We start from the raw sequence: 19,152 nt of genomic DNA on the forward strand, positions 1-19,152 counted from the left end.
GGGCTCGATCCCGGGACCCCAAGATCATGACCTGAGCTAAAGGCAGATGCTTAACCGACTGAGCCACCCAGGCGCCCAGTACTTTCATTCTTATAGAATGTAAAATTATCACAGCGTCTTCTTACGGGTGTCTGAAGTTTTATCCATCAGCTGATCAGATGGTAGGGAAACCCCTGTTTTTTACACATTTTTTTACGCGCTAATAGCTGGTGAAGACAAGCCAGACTACCCTCCTGACTCGTGCAGCATTGCCATCTAGTGGCGAAGGATGGTGGCTGCGGGCCACAGAAAAAGGAACACAAAAAATATGTCTTTCCAGAATTTTGATACTTTTTCACATATATCACCCGATCCAATCCCTTCAGAAACTCTGAGCAGTAGAGGGTAATACCCTCATTTTTACAGATGAAGAATACGAGGTTCATGTGTATTCATCGACTTGTTTGTATAGCTGCACTCTACTTGACCTGCTCAAGATAGAAAAAGCATGATTTAAAGTGATGGGTGCATACTGCAGGTAGAATTTTAGTTAGAAATCAGAATTTTAAGTCCAGAAGAACCTTTAAAATATCAGGTCATCTAATCTAACTAGATAGAGGTTGCTTCAAAATCTGATCTTGTTCCTGGAGGCGAATACTGTTTACTAGGTTGTTTTGTTTTGCATTTGTATAGTTCCCATCATTAGGTTTTTAGTGCTTTGGCTTTTTAACCGATACTGAATTCTGTGTGATCATGTTGAGGCTGTGACGAGAGAATTAGTGCTGTTTTATGAGACGGAACCATCTTATCACTCACATGTGTAGATTTTTATTAAATGCTTTATAAAATAAAATAATGAGGACGGATAGGAAAAAGCAAGAGCTCTTCTCTGTCTGGCTTATTTTTATTTTACCTCTTATCCTGGCTTGTGGCTTTAGGGGATCAGTAAAGAACATCCTTGTCTTTTCCTCTCAACTGTGTAACCAGCTGAGAAAGGAGACATAACTGGAGATCAGAGTGTCAACTTTACTACTGAGAAAACACGGGAGAGCATGGCTTTAGATCTGTAGCCAAGTGGTCGTGTTAATACTTCACCTCTGAATTAAAGTGACATGCCGTCCTTGTCACTGATGCAGCCAGACAGCTGGAAACCTTCCTCGTAGAGGCAGGTTCTTCCGCTCTAACATCGGACGCAAGGAGCATTTATTAGGTTCTGCAAACCAGCTAGATCTGAAAAAGAGAGGGAAGAGCTCTGCCAAGAAAACGTGCCCCAGGCTAGCCACTGGCCTGAGCCATGCCCTTCCTCCTGGAGAGTTAGAAGTGAAGGAGTGGAGGGGCACCCGGGTGGCTCAGTAGGTTCAGTGACCAACCCTCGATTTCAGCCTAGGTCATGATCTCATTCGGGGTTGTGAGATCGAGCCCCGGGTTGGGCTCCACACTCAGTGGCGAGTCTGGGGGAGATTCCCTCTTCTCCCTCTGCCCCTCCCCCTGGTCGTCCGCATGCTCTCTCCCTAAAAAAAAAAAATTAAAAAAGAAAAGAAGTGAAGGAGTGGAGAAAAGCCAGGTATGTTATTCCTATACTCTCACTCCTGTGGAAATTTCTGCCCCCCCCCAGGGAAATATGAGGAGTGGGACTAAATGTTCCTCCACAACTGAAAATTGTAAAGAAGGGAAAACAGTGCCCTTTACCTGCACTGATTATCTGCTGCAATTGTCACCTCCACTTGGTGTCTCTGAAGGCACATAATTTTTAGCTGCCAATTTGAATGATGGGGTTCATGGTTAAAGCAGCCTTGGTAATACAGAAAAGCATGCATGTTGCAACTTATGACAAGAACAATAGATTTTCTTGTAAAAGAATGTTTTTGACAGGTAGCTAATCTGTAATTTTGGAAAAAGTATTTACTAAACATGTAAGGGTATCATGCTGTTTAAAAAGTTGGCTATATTTGGAGCCCTTTGTTTCATATGTAAAATGGGATTAATATTAGCACTTGCCTGGCCGAAGGATTGTGAATTAACGTATGTGAACTGTTTTCTAACTCAGAGCAGTTCATGGGTGTAGGGACTTACTAAGGGAAGCTGCTTCTTTGGTCCCTTCCTGGAACGTTTCACTTCTGTAACAGAGGGAAGGTCACATTCCCATGGCCTCAAAATAAGGTTTCTGGTGGTCCCCATAAAGATGGCTTTCACCTTTTCTTCTTGCATTTACCCACCTTGCGCCTGTCACTGTGTAGTTGCTTGCACTCTCTCCTGGCTCTTTGCCCCAGACCTAGAACCTGGCTCCCAGACTTCTGTCCGTTTTTCTTTATTCCCTCATGCTTGACATCCTTAATTGCTGTAAGAAATTTACTGTAGTATCTACCCTAGCTTCCATTCCATTGTAATAATTTGTCAGTGGCACCATTGTTTTTAATGTTTGTTTTGTTTGTTTCTCCTTAGCTAAAATCCTTGAGATTATACTTAACTCTTTTTTTTTTTTTAAGATTTTATTTATTTATATGACAGAGAGAGACAGTGAGAACAGGAACACAAGCAGGGGGAGTGGGAGAGGGAGAAGCAGGCTTCCCGCTGAGCAGGGAGCCGATGTGGGACTCTATCCCAGGACCCTGGGATCATGACCTGAGCCGAAGGCAGACGCTTAACGACTGAGCCACCCAGGCGCCCGAGATTATACTTAACTCTTTACTTGCTTCCTTTTCCTAGAAAATTTATGAGAACTCCTAATTTTTTTTTATTGAGTATAATTGACATACAATATTATATTGATTTCAGGTGTAAGGTAGTGATTTGAAATTTATATACATTACAAAATGATCACCATAAGAGGTCTGGTTACCTTCTGTCACCCTACAAAGTTAATATACATTACATCAAAATTCACAGAAAGACTGACCAAAGGGTTACCACAGTACGGATAGCTGCTGGTATTAAACACAGAGGTATTTGGAGAAGTACGAATTTTATAAGAAGTCGGTTTATCAGTAAATATTTTTTATCATGATGATTTTTGCAACTGAGTGGGCTGGGCAGTTGGGTATTTGGTTAAGGAAGACTTTGTCTATTGAATGCCTGCCACAGGGCTCCGTCTTTCTTTATATTACCTGTTCTCGCTCCAGGATCATGCTTTTAGCAAATAGTTACTGAGTCCAGCTTGATCTTCTGAAATATGAGGTATTGAGGAAAAATTTTTTGTGAAATGTCTCGAGCGACCCACTTTCTCTGTTGCCAGCTGAGTAGTTTTGTAGATTCTTTGGTTTTTTCCAAACTCCGTGTAGTTTGCCCCATAGATGTTCTGATGCTGGAGTGATTCTCATCACTTCCTGTATGTCAGGAATGACTCAAAGGGTACTTCTCTTTTAGGAGCATGTTGCTTTAACAGACAAATATTTCCTTATTTTCTGATCCTCAGCACAAATTGGGGGAAGAAAACAAAGACACTTTTTTTTTTTTAAAGATTTTATTTATTTATTTGAGAGAGAGAATGAGAGACAGAGAGCATGAGAGTCAGAGGGAGAAGCAGACTCCCTGCCGAGCAGGGAGCCCGAAGCGGGACTCGATCCCGGGACTCCAGGATCATGACCCGAGCCGAAGGCAGTCGCTTAACCAACTGAGCCACCCAGGCGCCCACAAAGACACTTTCTTTATGAGGCTTGAAACAACTAATACAATCTACACCCTCAGCATCCTGACCTCATCTTTAACCTCAAATTCAGCCCTCAGAATGTGTCTATATAAGCAACATTTATAGCCTCAGAAACCAAACAGTTTCTTCTTATTTTTATCTTGGTTCTAGGCCCCAGACTTCTGTGAGTCCTTGGAATATTTACATCTTGTAAAGTTCTGCCAAATAAATTGTGTCTGCTGTCTAGCTGCTTTCTCCCTTCTCTGTCCCTTAAAACTTATTTGTAATGTTTTCCATCATCTCTGTAGTGCCCTCAGCATCGAAAGGATGATGATCTGCTCTCCAAGTGGGCTTATATTTCTCCCCCGTTTTGGGTGTGGGTGTGGGTGCAGGGGCGCTTTGCATCCATCCATAGCTGTGGTACGGCTGTGTATATTGATGGAGGTGTATTGGGCCACGTCTTCATTTTCCTTTTTATCTAGTGTGTCCCTAACATTCAGAACTAACGTGGACCAGTGGGTCTGCCAGTTTGTGGGCCAGAAGTAAATGCTTTACCTTACTTGGTCGTGTATTTCTTTATACATTGAGTTCTATTTTCACTTAAACATTTCCCCTACTAACTTATGTTCTGAAGATGCCAATTTTTGTTTAATTTTCTTATCTTTCAAGATCTCTTGGAGACTCAAATCCCCTTTTGTGTAAATGGGGCAAAGGAGAGTCTGCTGACAATTCTTAGAGTGTCCTCCTGTCCTTTATATGTAGCAGTATCCATGCTGCCCTTACAATAAGGAGGACGGCAAAGAGGCCTGTTCCGGGGCCAGTAATCTGCTAAAAAAAATCTGTTTCACAGCGTGACATCATGAAATAGAACGTTTTGTTGTATTTGGAGCCTTCCAAGTACCAATTCTTTTATCTTTTCAGGTAGAATTTGTACATTTACTTTGTAGCAAGATAGCAACATTGTATCACTCCAGGTATGTAGAACTAGAATAAAATTTATCAGTGAGTGCAGAAAGCTACAATAGAGGCCTGTTGAGGAGATGCATGGCTGTTAATTGAGAAGTCACTTAAATTTGGGGATAATATAATAAAAGATACATACATACTGCAAACACTTTGTTTTAACCTACATATAAATTCACTCACCAGTATTTTGATGTAGGGCCCTTCTTTCTGGGAGGGTCCACAGTCTGCCTTGTCTTTCCAGTTTTCATTTCTTTAAGGTGAAGCAAAAGCTTAAAGTTATCTGTGACATCTGAGTGTAGGGTTTTATGTTTTGATGTTTGTATTTCCAAGATTTTATTGTTGAATTATCACATCTGTTACAATTCATTATTTTGTTCACTTGTACTGTTTGTCAGCAGCATTCAACCTAATGAATGTATAGAGGAAAAAATTCTATCTTTCCTTTGTCAATTTCATTGGTTTACATAATGTATCATTAAATTAAGTAATTGCAAAATAAGTGTGCTTGACTTGTTAAGCATGTAGCTCAGGTGGTGAGAGCAGAAATGCATGAACGTGTTGGACAGTTGCCTGTGATCAGCATACATTTGGGGCTTGAATATACCTTCCAGAAGTAACGGAGTATATCAGTTGGTTAAATAGACGTCTCTTAAAACAGCTTTTATTTTCTCTGACTGCATTTTCCCAAGCAATGTGGGAGATACAAAAATATTTCCAGCTTTGATTCCCTCCTCCCCACCTCTGATTTTGGACCTGAATATCCAACTCTCTAAAAGACATTTCCTTTTTTCTACGCCTGAACTCATCTTTCTCTTCAGCCATTTACTACCTACTGCTATTCTCCCCTACAAAACAAAACAAGCTTTTGCTCTTCCTGCGTTTCCTGCTCTGTTTAATTGTCCACCAATGGATCAATTTAGAACCTGGGAAATACTTTTTTTTTTAAGATTTTATTTATGAGAGAGAGAGAAAGAGCGAGAGAGCATGAGCTGGGGGAGGGGCAGAGGGAGAGGAAGAAACAGACTCCCCGCTGAGCAGGGAGCCCCATGTGGGGCTCGATCCCAGGACCCTGGGACCTGAGCCTAAGGCAGATGCATAACCGACTGAGACACCCAGGTGCGCCAAGAACCTGGGAAATAGCCTTGACATACATTTTTTTTTTTTAAGATTTTATTTATTTTTTAGAGAGCGAGCGAGAGAGAAACAGCATGAGAGGGGAGAGGGTCAGAGGGAGAAGCAGGCTCTCCGCCGAGCCGGGAGCCCGATGTGGGACTCGATCCCGGGACCCTGGGATCATGACCTGAGCCGAAGGCAGACGCTTAACCATCTGAGCCACCCAGGCGCCCCTTGACATACATTTTTATGATTGTGAATTTTGCTTTCAAGTACTGTTTTAACCAAATCGCCCAATTTTCTTTTAAGAACAGCTCCGAGTGGCATAATTGTCATGCAGTAAGCTGCACATATTAAAATAGACACTCATGACTTTCAAGATGATGGACGTGTCCATCATCCCCAGGAGTTTCCTTACCTCCTGTTCCTCAGCACCGTGGATCACAGTATTTTCCAGAGTCTTTTATAGGGGCATGTTACAGGATGTGCTCTTTGCTGTATGGCTTCTTTCAGTCAACATAATTACCTGAGATGCATTCAGAGTCTAAGCTTATTTGGTATCTTTTTTGCTGAATAGTATAAGAACTTCAGGACTCTTAAACTCCATCACTCCCTGATAATTTATATCTCATTATTATTGTGTGTTTGAATTCTCTTAATTTTTTTTAGATACTTCTTTGGCACTTACAGTCAGTGTTCATTTAGACATACTTACTATTTTCTTTGCTCTTCATTATTTTATGTCACACCTTCCATCTGGGATCATTTTCCTGTTGTATAATACAGCACCCTTTACATTCCCTTTACATTCCCTTTAGTCCAGGTCTGCTGCTGGCCACTCTGTTATTTTTGTCTTCATTTCACCTTCATCCTTCAGGGGTACTTTCACCGGGGACAGAATTCCAGGCTGGTGGTTACTTTCTTTTCGCGCATGAAAGATTTCATTTACTTTCTTCTGGCTCCCAGTATTGCTCTTGTGACCTTTGAAGGTGACCTTTGTTTCTTTCTCTGGCTTCTTTTAAGATTTTTTTCTTTCTCTTTTGTTTTCTGTAGTTTCATTTTGATGTGCCTGATGATCCTGCTTATTCTGATGGGTTTATTTATTCTTGGGATTTTTATGGGGTGTCTTGAACCTGTAGATTTTTTTTTTTCCATCAGTTTTGGAAAACTCAGCCATTATCCCTGTAGATTTTGTCTCTGTTCCATTCTCCATCTGCCTGTTTTCTGTAGACTGTTTTGCTTACCCTCTCTTCTGTGTTTGGTGTATTTACTCTCTCCACTCCAGACGGTTTCTTCTGTCACTAATTCTCTTCTCAGCCACGTCTGATTTGCTGCTAAATCCAGTCATCGATGGCCTCATTTCAGTCATGGTATTTTTCTGTTTTAGAGTATCTGCATGGTTTTTCTTCAGATTTACGATGTCTTTAAGTCATGTCCAGTTCTCTGCTGAGATTTTCAAGCTTGGCGTTTATATCTGTAAACATGATAAGAATCTTTGTTTCTTAGCCTGTATCTTATAGTTGCATATTTGAGGTCCCCGTGGTTTGTTTCCATTCTCCCTGCTAGACTGGCTTTTATCAGAGCAGGTACTGTGGTTTGTTCTGATTCAGAATGCCTGAGATGAAGGCCGGTTTTCTGTATTTATAGAAAGCTCACAGACAATTATGATATTTATCTAGGATTTTGAGTTAGAAAATGCTGAAAGGCTCAGTCTGTAGAGTATCAACTTCAAAGGCGGTAGGATTTCATAGTCATCTTTCCCAGAATAAGTAGACATGAAATAATGTAGGTCCTGGGGCAGTTGTAATCACCATTCAATTAAATGCTCCAGTGCCGCGCTAGGAACCGAGAAAGTGAAAGTCTCTGCGTGTTGTGTCCAGACCCTTAGATGTTTGCACTGGGACTTGATCCGGCATGGACAAGTTGGAAGAGTTGGGTTCTAGCTCATCCCTATTGGTAACTCCTAATGGACCGTGGAGAAATCACCTCATTTCTGTGCTTTCTGTTGAAGTTTGAAGTTGGCATATAGTTCTTGAATTTTATTTGTTAAACAGAATTGAGAAGAATTTAATAATGACAGCAGCTACTGTAGCTTCCACTTCCACTGTCAACACTAGTGTTACTATGATCATTACCACCAGCAATGAGGTGGGCTTTTTGTTTGTTTTTTCTTTTCTTTTTTGGTGTATATCTCCTAGGTGTTTTTTTTTTTTTGTAATTGAGATATAATTGACATATAACATTGTATTAGTGTCAGGTGTATAACATAATGACTTGATACACGTCTATATTGCAAAATGATCGCCACAGTAAGTCTAGTTACATCTGTCCCCACGCATGATTACAACTTTTTCCCCCTTATGACGAGAGCTTTTAAGACCTCTCAGCAACTTTCAAATATACACTATACTGTTAGTAAGTACAGTTATCATGCTGTACCTTGCATCCCCAGGATTTATTTGTTTTATAACTGGAGGGTTGCTCACCCATTTCACCTACCCTGCACTCCCTGCCTTTGGCAACCACCAGCCTGTTCTCTGGATCTAGGAGTTTGGTGTTTTCTATTCTTAGATTCCACATATAAGTGAGATCATATGGCATGTCTGTCTCTGTCTGACTTATTTCACTCAGCATGATGCCCTCCAGGTTCATCCATGTTGTTGCAAATGGCAGGATTTCCTTCTTTTTAATGGCTGAATAATACTCTATTCTGTATAAACACCACGACTTCTTTGTCCGTTCATCTGTCAGTGGACGCTTAGGTCATTTCCATGTCTTGGCCATTGTAGATAGTGCTGCAGTGAACATGGGGGTGCAGGTGTCTTTTTGAGTTAGTGCTTTCATTTCCTTTGGGTAGATACCCAGAAGTGGAATTGCTGGATCATAGGGTAGTTCTGTTTTTAGTTTCTCTTGAGGAACCTCCATACTGTTTTCCAGAGTGGCTGCACCAGCTTGCATTCCCACCAAAAGTGCACGAGGGTTCTCCTTTCTCCACATTTTCAACACTTGTGCCATTCCCTTCCTTCCTTCCTTCCTCTCTCCTTCCCTGCCTCCCTCCCTCCCTCCCTCTCTCTCTCTTTTTCTTTCTTTCTTTTGATAGTAGCCATTTTAAGAGTGATGAGGTGATACTTCATTATGGTACCTAAGGAAAGTACTATCCTAAATTAGTTTTTCTTTATGAGGAGTAATCTAGGGCCAGAGATACACTCTTTAACTATTGACTTTAGCTGTCTCATTTTGGTTATCTGTGTATATGAATCTGTTGATTTATTTTGCTTAAGGAGGAAAGCTCAGAAAATAAATAAATGGAATTTAGGAAGCCTCTGTCCAAAAATGTAAGGTACATTACCCTGTTCTTTTCACATAAATTGTTTATGATGAATTTATTCATTAATTTATTCATTCAAAAATACTTGTTGAGTATAATCTGCTAGACAGAATCTAGCAAGTAAATAAGGATAAAATCTCAAAAAATGTTTTTTTAAAGCTAAAATGTTTCATTACCTTTGGAGCTTTGTCATATATAAAATAAAACTTAATTTTACTGAAGTGGTTTGTGATTGACTCTTGTTTTTGGAGTCTGATTTTGGATGACGTGGATTTTCACTTCACAGTCCCTACAGAGGAACGAAGCCACAGTGTGATAAATGAAAGCTGAAAGCAGGTGGTCTCAGTGCAGACACATAAGCATGATTATATTATAGGCTTTTTTTTTTTTAAGATTTTATTTATTTGAGAGAGAGACAGAGGGAGCATGAGCAGGGGGAGGGGCAGAGGGAGAAGCAGGCTCCCTGCTGAGCACAGAGCCTGATGTGGGGCTCGATCCCAGGACCCTCAGATCGTGACCTGAGCCGAAGGCAGACGCTCAACTGACTGAGCCACCCAGGCGCCCTTGTATTATAGGCGTTTAAGCTAAGCATTTATAGTATGGGATATTCAGTGGTGGCTAAAGTGTCTCCAATTTAGCATTTTTTCTTTTTCACGCTTATTTTTCTGTTATGCAAGGTCTCCTTTGCTCTCTTTTGTGCCTTTTGCAAATGTGTTTCGACCATTAAACTAAAAAATGCCTCCTCTTGTTTTACATTGAGCTTGAGCTCGGTCAGATAAAACAGTTCAAAATCGTGTATTTGGGGGTGGAGATGTAGAGATGGCAGCTTCTATTCATTCAGCAGCTGAGACCTGGCTCTGAAGGCAGTGTTGTATTCAAAGGTGGGATTTGCTGACATATGCTATAAAGTAGATTTGTTTGTGGTGTTTTCTTTTAAAATTTTAGCCTCATTTTGCTTGCTTCACATGCGTAGTACTGCAGACAGGTTCCCAGGTATGTATGCTAAATGCATACATGGTACCTGACCAGCTGGGGAGGTTTTCACACCAGAAACTTCAGATGACGCTCTGCTTCTCGCACCCTCTCTGGCGGCAGCGAGAAGCCATGCGTTTGGGCTATAGTAGCATTTCCCTCCTGCGTGTCCCCGCTGAGGGACCACTTTGCTCTGCCCTAGAGCACCATCTTTATGTTCACATGTGCAGGAGTTTCCCCTTCCTGACAAGACTACAGAGACCTGTCCTTTATAATATTGCTCCTGGCTGCAGAAGGAGGGAGTAGAGTTTGGTTTCTTTCAGTGATTTTCAAATGAGGGGCCCTGGGTCTTGTTCCTGCCGTTGTTTCTTTCCTTTGAGTTTCACAAGACTTGGTAATCTTGAGATTCCAGTTTTCAAGACATTTAGCAAATTTCAAGGCTCCTGTTTTTGTTGTTGTTTGGAAACATATCTTGCTAATAGGAGTCAAGGAAGGGAAACAGGTTGGTTTCAGTCTTTGATTTTAACTTGCCTCAAGGAATGGAAACTGAGCAGGCTTATATGGGAGGAGATTGAAAGGTCATTGACATCAGCTGCTGGTCTCCAGCCTGTTCCAGACAAAATTCCTATTAGGTCCTCTGCCCTGGCATAATACGGCATGTCAGCAGGCTTCTCTTCCAGCTACTTCTCAGCTAGGCAAAGTAGACGTCTAGGTGTGTCATTTTTTTGTAGAGAGACAGAAAATTGTATTTGGTTTACTAAAAATGTCTTCAGTTCCTCGTCTCCCCCAAGTGGACTAATGATCTGGTGATATGCTGGGATTCTGTATTTGTGATCCAAGGAGAGGATGTAAACAGGCATTTTTGACATACCCGTATTTCTTTGTCAGTAGTTTGTAGCTTCAGTCTTGTCCACATGCAATCGTGAGTGTGTCTCCTTCTCTCCTTTCCCGCTTGTCCAAACATGGTAGACATGGCCGTGAGGAAGCCTGTGGAATCACCTGTTTGCTGTTTCCAATAAAAAGCAAATTCTTAGTACCTTTGGGTCCAGTGAGAACATCAGTGCAACTACAGAAGATTTATATTCGGCAGGCTGTGGGAGACACGTGGGCTTCTGTCTCTCCTGCCCCCTTCTCGGCTGTGACGTACTTTCCTCCACCCTTCTGGCATTCTTCATTCTCTGTGAATCACACGTCCTGCTTCACATCGTGTTGTCTCTTGTGTATACGCCCTTTAGGGTTTCAGAAGGCTAACCATCTCAGCCCCTTTCAAACCAGTAAGGATCCACGTTGAGTTTGTGTTCTTATCCGGAGTGTTCCCAGGAGCAGTGTACTCTCCATCTTCCTGTTTAGCAGACGCGGAGATCTGTTTATTTTATGTACTTTCCTGTCATGAATCTTCTCTTCACTTGAGTGATAGAGTGATGGCTGTGTCTGGGGTTTTCACTCAATTGTACTTTGGATGCGCAAAGGTTTTGTAAGATCAGAAAGTCTAAGATTTTTTGTTTGCTTGCTTTGAACTGAATATTATCCTTAGTCATGCCCTACAAGCTTGCTGGGACCTTGATCTTTATTGACTCTGCCATCTCGGAAAATAAGGAAAATAGGTAAAACCAAAAAGAGTAATTGGAAAAAAGGTCTTGTGGAACAAAGCTGTCCCATGGCAGAATGATTCAGGAGTTGCAGGGGACCTTATTGATTGTGAATCCTTTGTGAATTTTTTAAAAAGTCTTCTTTTCTCTTTTTTTTTCCTTTTTTTTTTTTTGGTCTTAAGCGTTGTTTAGTTAAGATAAAGATACTTTAAATATGATGATAGTGAGGGATGCCTGGGTGGCTCAGCTGGTTAGGCGTCTGCCTTCGGCTCAGGTCATTGATCCCGGGCCCTGGGATTGAGTCCCGCATCCGGCTCCTTGCTCACCGGGGAGCCTGCTTCTCCCTCTGTCTCTGCCGCTCCCCCTGCTTGTGCTCTCTCTTTCTCTCTCTCTGACAAATAAATAAAAATTTAAAAAAAAGTAAGTATAATGATAGGGACAATATTTTATGATGGACTGTTTTAAGAAAAATTTAGTTTTCATCGAAAATATACATTTAATTTTATAAGTAAAAATTACTTTCTTAAACTAAAAAAAGCTGTACCTCTCACATTAGATACCTGTGAGGTAATAGAAAACATATATATTGGTCTTTTTCCCCAGTTCCTGGCACAGAACCCCTGAAACACTTGTAAATTTCCTAAGTGATAAGAGTAGTAGGAGCATTTTTTGTTCTTACGCTTGGTCATTCACCTGGGCTCCTGACACAGAGTACCTGAATCTCTGGGAATATCCTGGGGATGGCAGTGTCTTTTGTTCTAACGAGATGACTCTTGGTGGGCTCCTGGATGAGCGCCGGTCACCAGAAAGACCAAGCCGTGGTTAGAAGCTTGGAACTTTCAGTCCTGTCCCTATTCTCCAGATGGGATTGGGGCTGGAAATGGAGGTAATAATTGATCATGCCTATGTGATGAGGCCTCCATAAGAATCCCAATAGTATGGAGTTCAGAGAGCTTCCAGGTTGATGAACGAACATGTGGCAGTCCTAGGAGAAGGACAGAGGTCAGGGACGCTCTGTGCCCCTTCTCACATCCCTGCCTTATGCATCTCTTCCATCTGGATGTTCGTCTGTATCCTCTATCATATCATTTTATGATAAACTGGTCAACAGTGAGTAAACTGTTTTCCTGAGTTCTGTGAGCGTCTCTAGCAAACTAGTAATGGTCATCAAGGGTAATAATAAGTATTGTATATATTTTCTAACCTAAGTTCCATAATATTTGGCTTAGTTGGTAGTATATTTTTCTTCCTTGAAACTTGGCTTCTGTATTCAGGACAAGTATTTCCAAATTAATTAGTGTCACGTTCATACTTGTTAGTTCTAATCATTTGTTTAAACTGAGATTTCCCTATTTAAAAATCATTGCTTTCTGTTAATGGGAGGAAATGTGTTTGAATTTCACAAGTAAATAGGTGCTGTATATTTGTCACACATGTTGAATGTTAATTAGCCAGAAACTGTAACCTCTGGGTGGGCAAGGTCGTGTCCCTCGCTCAACATTGTGGCTTTTGATCTCTCAGACAGTGAAAAATAAATATTTGTCTAAAGAATAAACTGGAGTCTAGTCTCTCAGAGTATTTTCCCATCAACAGTTTTCATTCCCTTAAGCCACAAATGATTTTCTCTAATAAAATAATTAATAAATGTGCTCATTATTTCCTGTGTAGACCTTAGTGTTTCTTCAGAAAAGTGAAACCTGTATGTATTGGTTTAAAAATGGGTCACAGTGGGTTTTTCTCCCCTCTCTCCAACTTTTCGGTATGAAAATTTTCATATAGAAAAAGATGAAAAAGGGGGCGCCTGGGTGGCTCAGTCGTTGAGTGTCTGCCTTCGGCTCAGGTCATGGTCCCGGGGTCCTGGGATCGAGTCCCGCATCGGGCTCCCAGCTCGGCGGGAAGCCTGCTTCTCCCTCTCCCACTCCCCCTGCTTGTGTTCCCTCTCTCATTGTGTCTCTCTCTGTCAAATAAAATCTTAAAAAAAACAACAACAAAAAAACGAAGATACTAAAGTCTGCTCATCCCACTGATACTTGATTGTTGTATTTATTTTTCAAGTGGATTGATTTGTTCACTTAAAAAACATTTTTTAGCCCTGTGGCATGCCTTTTGAATTCACATTTGTCAGCTGCTGCTGCATTTAGACTGAACTCTTTGGTGTTTAGGTTCCTGAGGACCAAAACAGTTTCTTGGATGTTGTATCTTTATAGGTTGTTATCCATAATAATATTTGAGCACAACTTAGGAAGAGTTGCTGAAAATGTTCCTTTGTTCTTTGATTATCTCCTATAAATTAGCCTTTAATATCCAAAATGTTGAGTGACTTTAAAGGCAAAATGGGTTATATGAGAATAGGCATCTAATGGTTGTTGGGGGGGTTATTCATTAATTTTTAATATACTATGAGTAATTATAGCTGCTGTTTTTTGTATTGTGTGTCAGATACTGTGATTTATAACCATTGTATATTTAATTCATGTAACCAGCCTCTGGTTGGTTACCAGAGGGGTAAGAGGCTGAGGATGCTGAGGCACAGAGGGGTTAAGTGGCTTGTCCTGGGTCATGTGGCTAGCACATGGAAGACTCAGGATATGAGTGTTTCAGCTCCAAGTCCTAGCATTTGACCCCTGCCCTAGTGTTTTGCATTGTATGTGTGGTCCTCAAACCACCTGCATCATAATTTCCTGGGGCGATTGTTACAAATGCAGACTCTTGAGCCTCATCCTAGGCCTGCTGAGTTTGAATCTATGGATGAAGTATGTTTTTTAGTCATTCAGTTGATTTTTTTTAAGCATTTATTTTATTTATTATTTTAGAGAGAGAGAGTACAGGAGGAGGGACAGAGGAGAAAGAGAATCTCAAGAAGACTCTGTGCCGAGCGCAGAGCCCATTGTGGGCCTCAGTCCCAGGACCCTGAGATCATGACCTGAGCCAAAATCAAGAGGTGGACGCTTAACTGACTGAGCCACTCAGGCGCCCCATTCAGTTGATTTTTATGTGCTCTGAAGTTTGAGGACCCCGGGGACAGCTGGGCAGTGAGGAGTTTGGTCGGTTGTCAAGGAGGATCAGATGTGGGTAGTGGGGGATTCTGGTTAAGCCCTCTTCTATAAGCATTATCATGTTTTAATCTCTATTAACCTAGAAGGATAGCCAGAATCAATTCATCATTCTTGTCCTTGGAATACATTACGTTTTGGATTCATCTTTATGCTTTCGTCTTTCCTTCAAGATTGTCATGGACTTTAAGCACCCAGATGGTGTCACGGTGCCGGTCATGTTGCCTCGTCGGAGTTTGCTGGTGATGACCGGAGAATCTAGATACCTCTGGACACATGGGTACGTATCGAAATGACCTTGGTGACAGAATATCTCTTGCTTTGTGAGAGCTCTCATTCTTCCCGCTTGAGCCACCAGAATTGTGTCCCATGTCTGCACATTGAGGTGTCCAGGTTTCAACCCCCACGGACATCTGTGCCCTTTTGATGGTAAATAGTAGGCTTTTATTTTGATGAAATTCAAGTTTAATGGAGAGTTGCAAGCATGGTATAATGAACTCCCTTCACCTAGATTTACCAGTTGTGAACATTTGACCATGTATTTTATTGTTCTCATATGTTATCATTATTATTATCATTGATGAATCATTTGAGAGTCAGTTGCAGACATCGTGATCCTTTACTCTTACGTCCTTCATTGCATATTTCCTGAGAGCAAGGATATTCTTTATATCAGGGGTTGGCAAACCATGGCTTATTAGCCAAATTCAGCCCTTAGCCTGCTTTGTGCAGCTCTTGAGCCAAGAATGGTTTTTACATTTTTATTTGTATTTTAAAAAATGTGTGTATGATTATTATGATTATGATTGTTGTTTTGGTTTTTACATTTTTAAAGAGTTGTAAAAAACAAAAACATCAGAGAATATGTGACAGAAACTGTATGTGGCCTTTTTTGCCTAAAACGTTTACTATTTGGCCCTGTTACAGAAAAAGTTTGCCAACCCCTGCACTACAGAACTGTGGTGCAACTCAAATTCAGAAACATCAGCATTGATAAAATATTCTTAACAACCATCTTCAGATTTTGCTAGTCATACCTCATAGCATAGTGCCGTTGAAGATTGCGCGCAGTGTGGGCGTGAACCCACACTTTACTCAGGGACTGTCGCAGTAGGAGAAGAGGGACGTCAGTATAGAACTGGGCTGGATCCCAAACACCACAGGAGAAGTTGAGGTAGACAGCCGAGGAGCTGGGCGTGGGGCAGTGCCGGTGGCTGGAAGAACCCCAGTGGAAGCATAGCGATGGGGCGGGGTGGGAGGGGTGGCTTCTGGCCAAGGACCATAGGATTCCTGCTGCGTAGACATCAGCTGGGGGACAGCTGGGCAGTGAGGAGTTTGGTCGGTTGTCAAGGAGGATCAGATGTGGGTAGTGGGGGATTCTGGTTAAGCTGACTCGGTGGGATTCTTGCTAAAGTGGGGCTCTTGACGGACATGCCCCAGGATGGGGCGAGTTGGGCTCAGGGGAGTCAGACTAAAGTTTGGTCAAGCAGAGAATCTTTGTTAGTGGTTTGTAGTACACTCTCTCTCTGACCCAGGACTCCCGTCTATGACACTGATTAGTTGTCAGTTCTCTTCAGTGGTCTTTACTTGGAAACAATTCCTCAACTTCTCTTTGTCTTTCTGGATGTTGGCCTTTTTAAGGGGACCAGTTGTTTTATAGAATGGCCCTCAATTTGAGTTTGTTTGATGGAATCTCATCTCAAAGAGATGGGTTATGCACTTTCGGCAAGAGCATAGCTTTAGCCTTTAGAGGAGAAACATCGAACTACTAAAATTTACATACAGTCTACTGAAAATACTGCTGAGTTCTCTACTTACTAATAATGTCCTGCTTGGAGATTTTAACTGATGCATTTTAAGAAATAAAGGAAATGAACATGTAAATGATTCAGTAACGTGTCCTGAATGTGAGCCATAAAAACTGATGGCCTGATTTTGTGCAGTGAGGCTTAAAGTTACCTGATTTTTTTCGATGGCCTCTAAAATATTTTCAATTACAGTAAATGAAAATGGTGAGGCGATCCAGTGGTTTCAGGTATTTCTAGAATTGAGAATATTCACATTTTCTTTTTTTAAGTTTAAGCATTTTTACTATCGGTACATTTAAACTTAAGAGTACACTTAAACTTAAGAGGCAGACAGATGCTTCACTGAAGCTTAACTGGCCGAGCCACCCAGTTGCCCCCGATCACGTTATTTTCTTGTCCAAAGAATATTGTGTGGGGACGTCTGGGTGGCTCAGTCGGTGAAGCGTCTGGCTTCGGCTCAGGTCATGATCTCAGGTCCTGGGATCGAGCCCCATGTCGGGCTCCCTGCTCAGCGGGGAGCCTGCCTCTCCCTCTCCCGCTCCTCATGCTTGCTTGCTCTCTATCTCTCTCTCTCAAATAAACAAATTCTCTTTAAAAAAAAGAATATTGTGTGGTTAAATGTTAAAGAGTAGTTATCTCTGGAAGATTGAATTGCAGGCAACATTTATTTTTAAACCTTTCTCTAGAATCAAAATTCTTTACAATAATTTCAGGGGAGAAAAGTCCTCAGTATTATTTTTAAAGGCTCCCATTGATACTCATTGCCTGTAATGTGATTGTGTGTGTGTGTGTGTGTGTGTGTGTGTGTGTGTGTGTGTATAGGGAAGAGAAGGAGGAAAGGAGGGGGTAGGGTAAGGAGGGAGGGGCTGCAGGTAGAGACAGGAATAGAGAGAGGCTGACCAAATGATATACCAACTATGGAGGTATTCATCAGAATCTCTGGGTGGACCAGAGACTAGGTTGAAAAAGCACATTTAATACACTTAAAAATATGTACAAAACACAGGAAATACACCTTGATAAAAAACTATTTTGATCTCTGTGCTGAAAACAAAGCACTAGAAAGCACTATCGAGGGATAGGAATTGAAGAAGATTGATTTGGGGCTCCTGGCTGGCTCAGTCAGTGGAACGTGTGACTCTTGATCTTGAGGTTGTGAGTTTGAGCCCCACATCAGAGGTGAAGTTTACTTTAAAAAAAAAAGTTGAGGGGCGCCTGGGTGGCTCAGTCGTTAAGCGTCTGCCTTCGGCTCAGGTCATGATCCCAGGGTCCTGGGATCAAGCCCCGCATCGGGCTCCCTGCTCTGTGGGAAGCCTGCTTCTCCCTCTCCCTCTCCCCCTGCTTGTGTTCCCTCCCTCGCTCTGTCTCTCTCTGTCAAATAAATAAATAAAATCTTAAAAAAAAAAGTTGATAAACTCTGCCCTGTATGGTTAATTCCAAACTTTTTTTTCTTTTTAAAAGATTTTTATTTATTTATTTAACAGCGATAGAGAGCACAAGTAGGCAGAGTGGCAGGCAGAGGGAGAGGGAGAAGCAGGCTCTCCGCCGAGCAGGGAGCCGGATGCGGGGCTAATTCCAAACTTATTTTGGTCTAGTTCAGACTCACTGTCATAGCCACCGTACCTTAAGTCGGAAATGGCAGCACCTGAGCCAAATCCAGCAGTCAGGCGGGGCAGTGGTGGTCCCTGTGCAGCAATTTTATAAATTGCCTACATGTAAAAGTCAGGAGCTTTCACCGAAAACGTCTGAGTCTTCAGTCTCTTTTGAAATTTGGGCAGTGTGACAGCAGTGGGCCCGTGGAGGCCTGGCCCCGGCATTGGAGACACTGTGTGGCCTTCTGTAGGTGGGGCCTGCGTTCTCAAGCTCTGCGCAGTCCCCACCACAGTCTGTGGCGCCCACGCTAGGGCTGAGCATCAGCTGCCGTGTGTCACTGCTTGCACCGGAGCCGCTTGAATGTGCGGTAAATCTTGTCTGCATTAAAGTAGCAAATGGAGGGGCGCCTGGGTGGCTCAGTCAGTTGAGCGACTGCCTTCGGCTCAGGTCATGATCCTGGAGTCCCGGGGTCGAATCCCACATCGGGCTCCCTGCTCGGCGGGGGGCCTGCTTCTCCCTCTGACCCTCCCCCTTCTCATGCTCTCTCTCTCTTAAATAAATAAAATCATGGGGCACCTGGGTGGCTCAGTTGGTTGAGCGACTGCCTTCGGCTCGGGTCATGATCCTGGAGTCCCGGGATCGAGTCCCGCATCGGGCTCCCTGCTCGGCGGGGAGTCTGCTTCTCCCTCTGACCCTCCCCCGTCTCATGTGCGCTCTCTCATTCTCTCTCTCTCAAATAAATAAATAAAATCTTTAAAAAATAAATAAATAAATAAAAGTAGCAAATGGGAAGCTAGAATGAGTGGGCAAGCGTTTTAAGAAAAGTGGAAGAGAGCACTGTTGTTTTGAAACGAAACCCTTCATATGTGTTTAACAGCAAACAGTGTGTTTCTAGACAAACCCACGTGCTTCCCTCCTTGAGGTTATTCGACTGGCTTGGCAGGCATTTATTTAGAAGTTTATTTGACTCTCCTTTTAAATTACTTTTGGAGCATTTTCTTTCTGCTGGGCCTTGTTCTCAAAGTTTCACACAATTAGCTCACTTAACTCCTACAAGTCACAGTGGAAAGTTTGTTGCGTGGTTTTGTCCCCATTTTTAAAGGAAATTGGAGCGTAAAGAGGTTAT

At 42.1% G+C, this 19,152-nt stretch overlaps 1 protein-coding gene across 1 annotated transcript in view; it reads left to right on the forward strand.

Moving 5' to 3' along the window:
* Window positions 1-19,152, forward strand: part of ALKBH8 (alkB homolog 8, tRNA methyltransferase) — a 58,352-nt gene that overhangs the window by 21,583 nt on the left and 17,617 nt on the right. Inside the window, exon 8 of the mRNA XM_044919462.1 lies at window positions 14,799-14,905. Coding sequence (XP_044775397.1) covers window positions 14,799-14,905 — 107 coding nt within the window. The remainder of the gene's footprint in view (window positions 1-14,798; window positions 14,906-19,152) is intronic.

This window comes from Neomonachus schauinslandi, chromosome 11, assembly GCF_002201575.2.
Source record: "Neomonachus schauinslandi chromosome 11, ASM220157v2, whole genome shotgun sequence".
Lineage (NCBI taxonomy): Eukaryota > Metazoa > Chordata > Mammalia > Carnivora > Phocidae > Neomonachus > Neomonachus schauinslandi.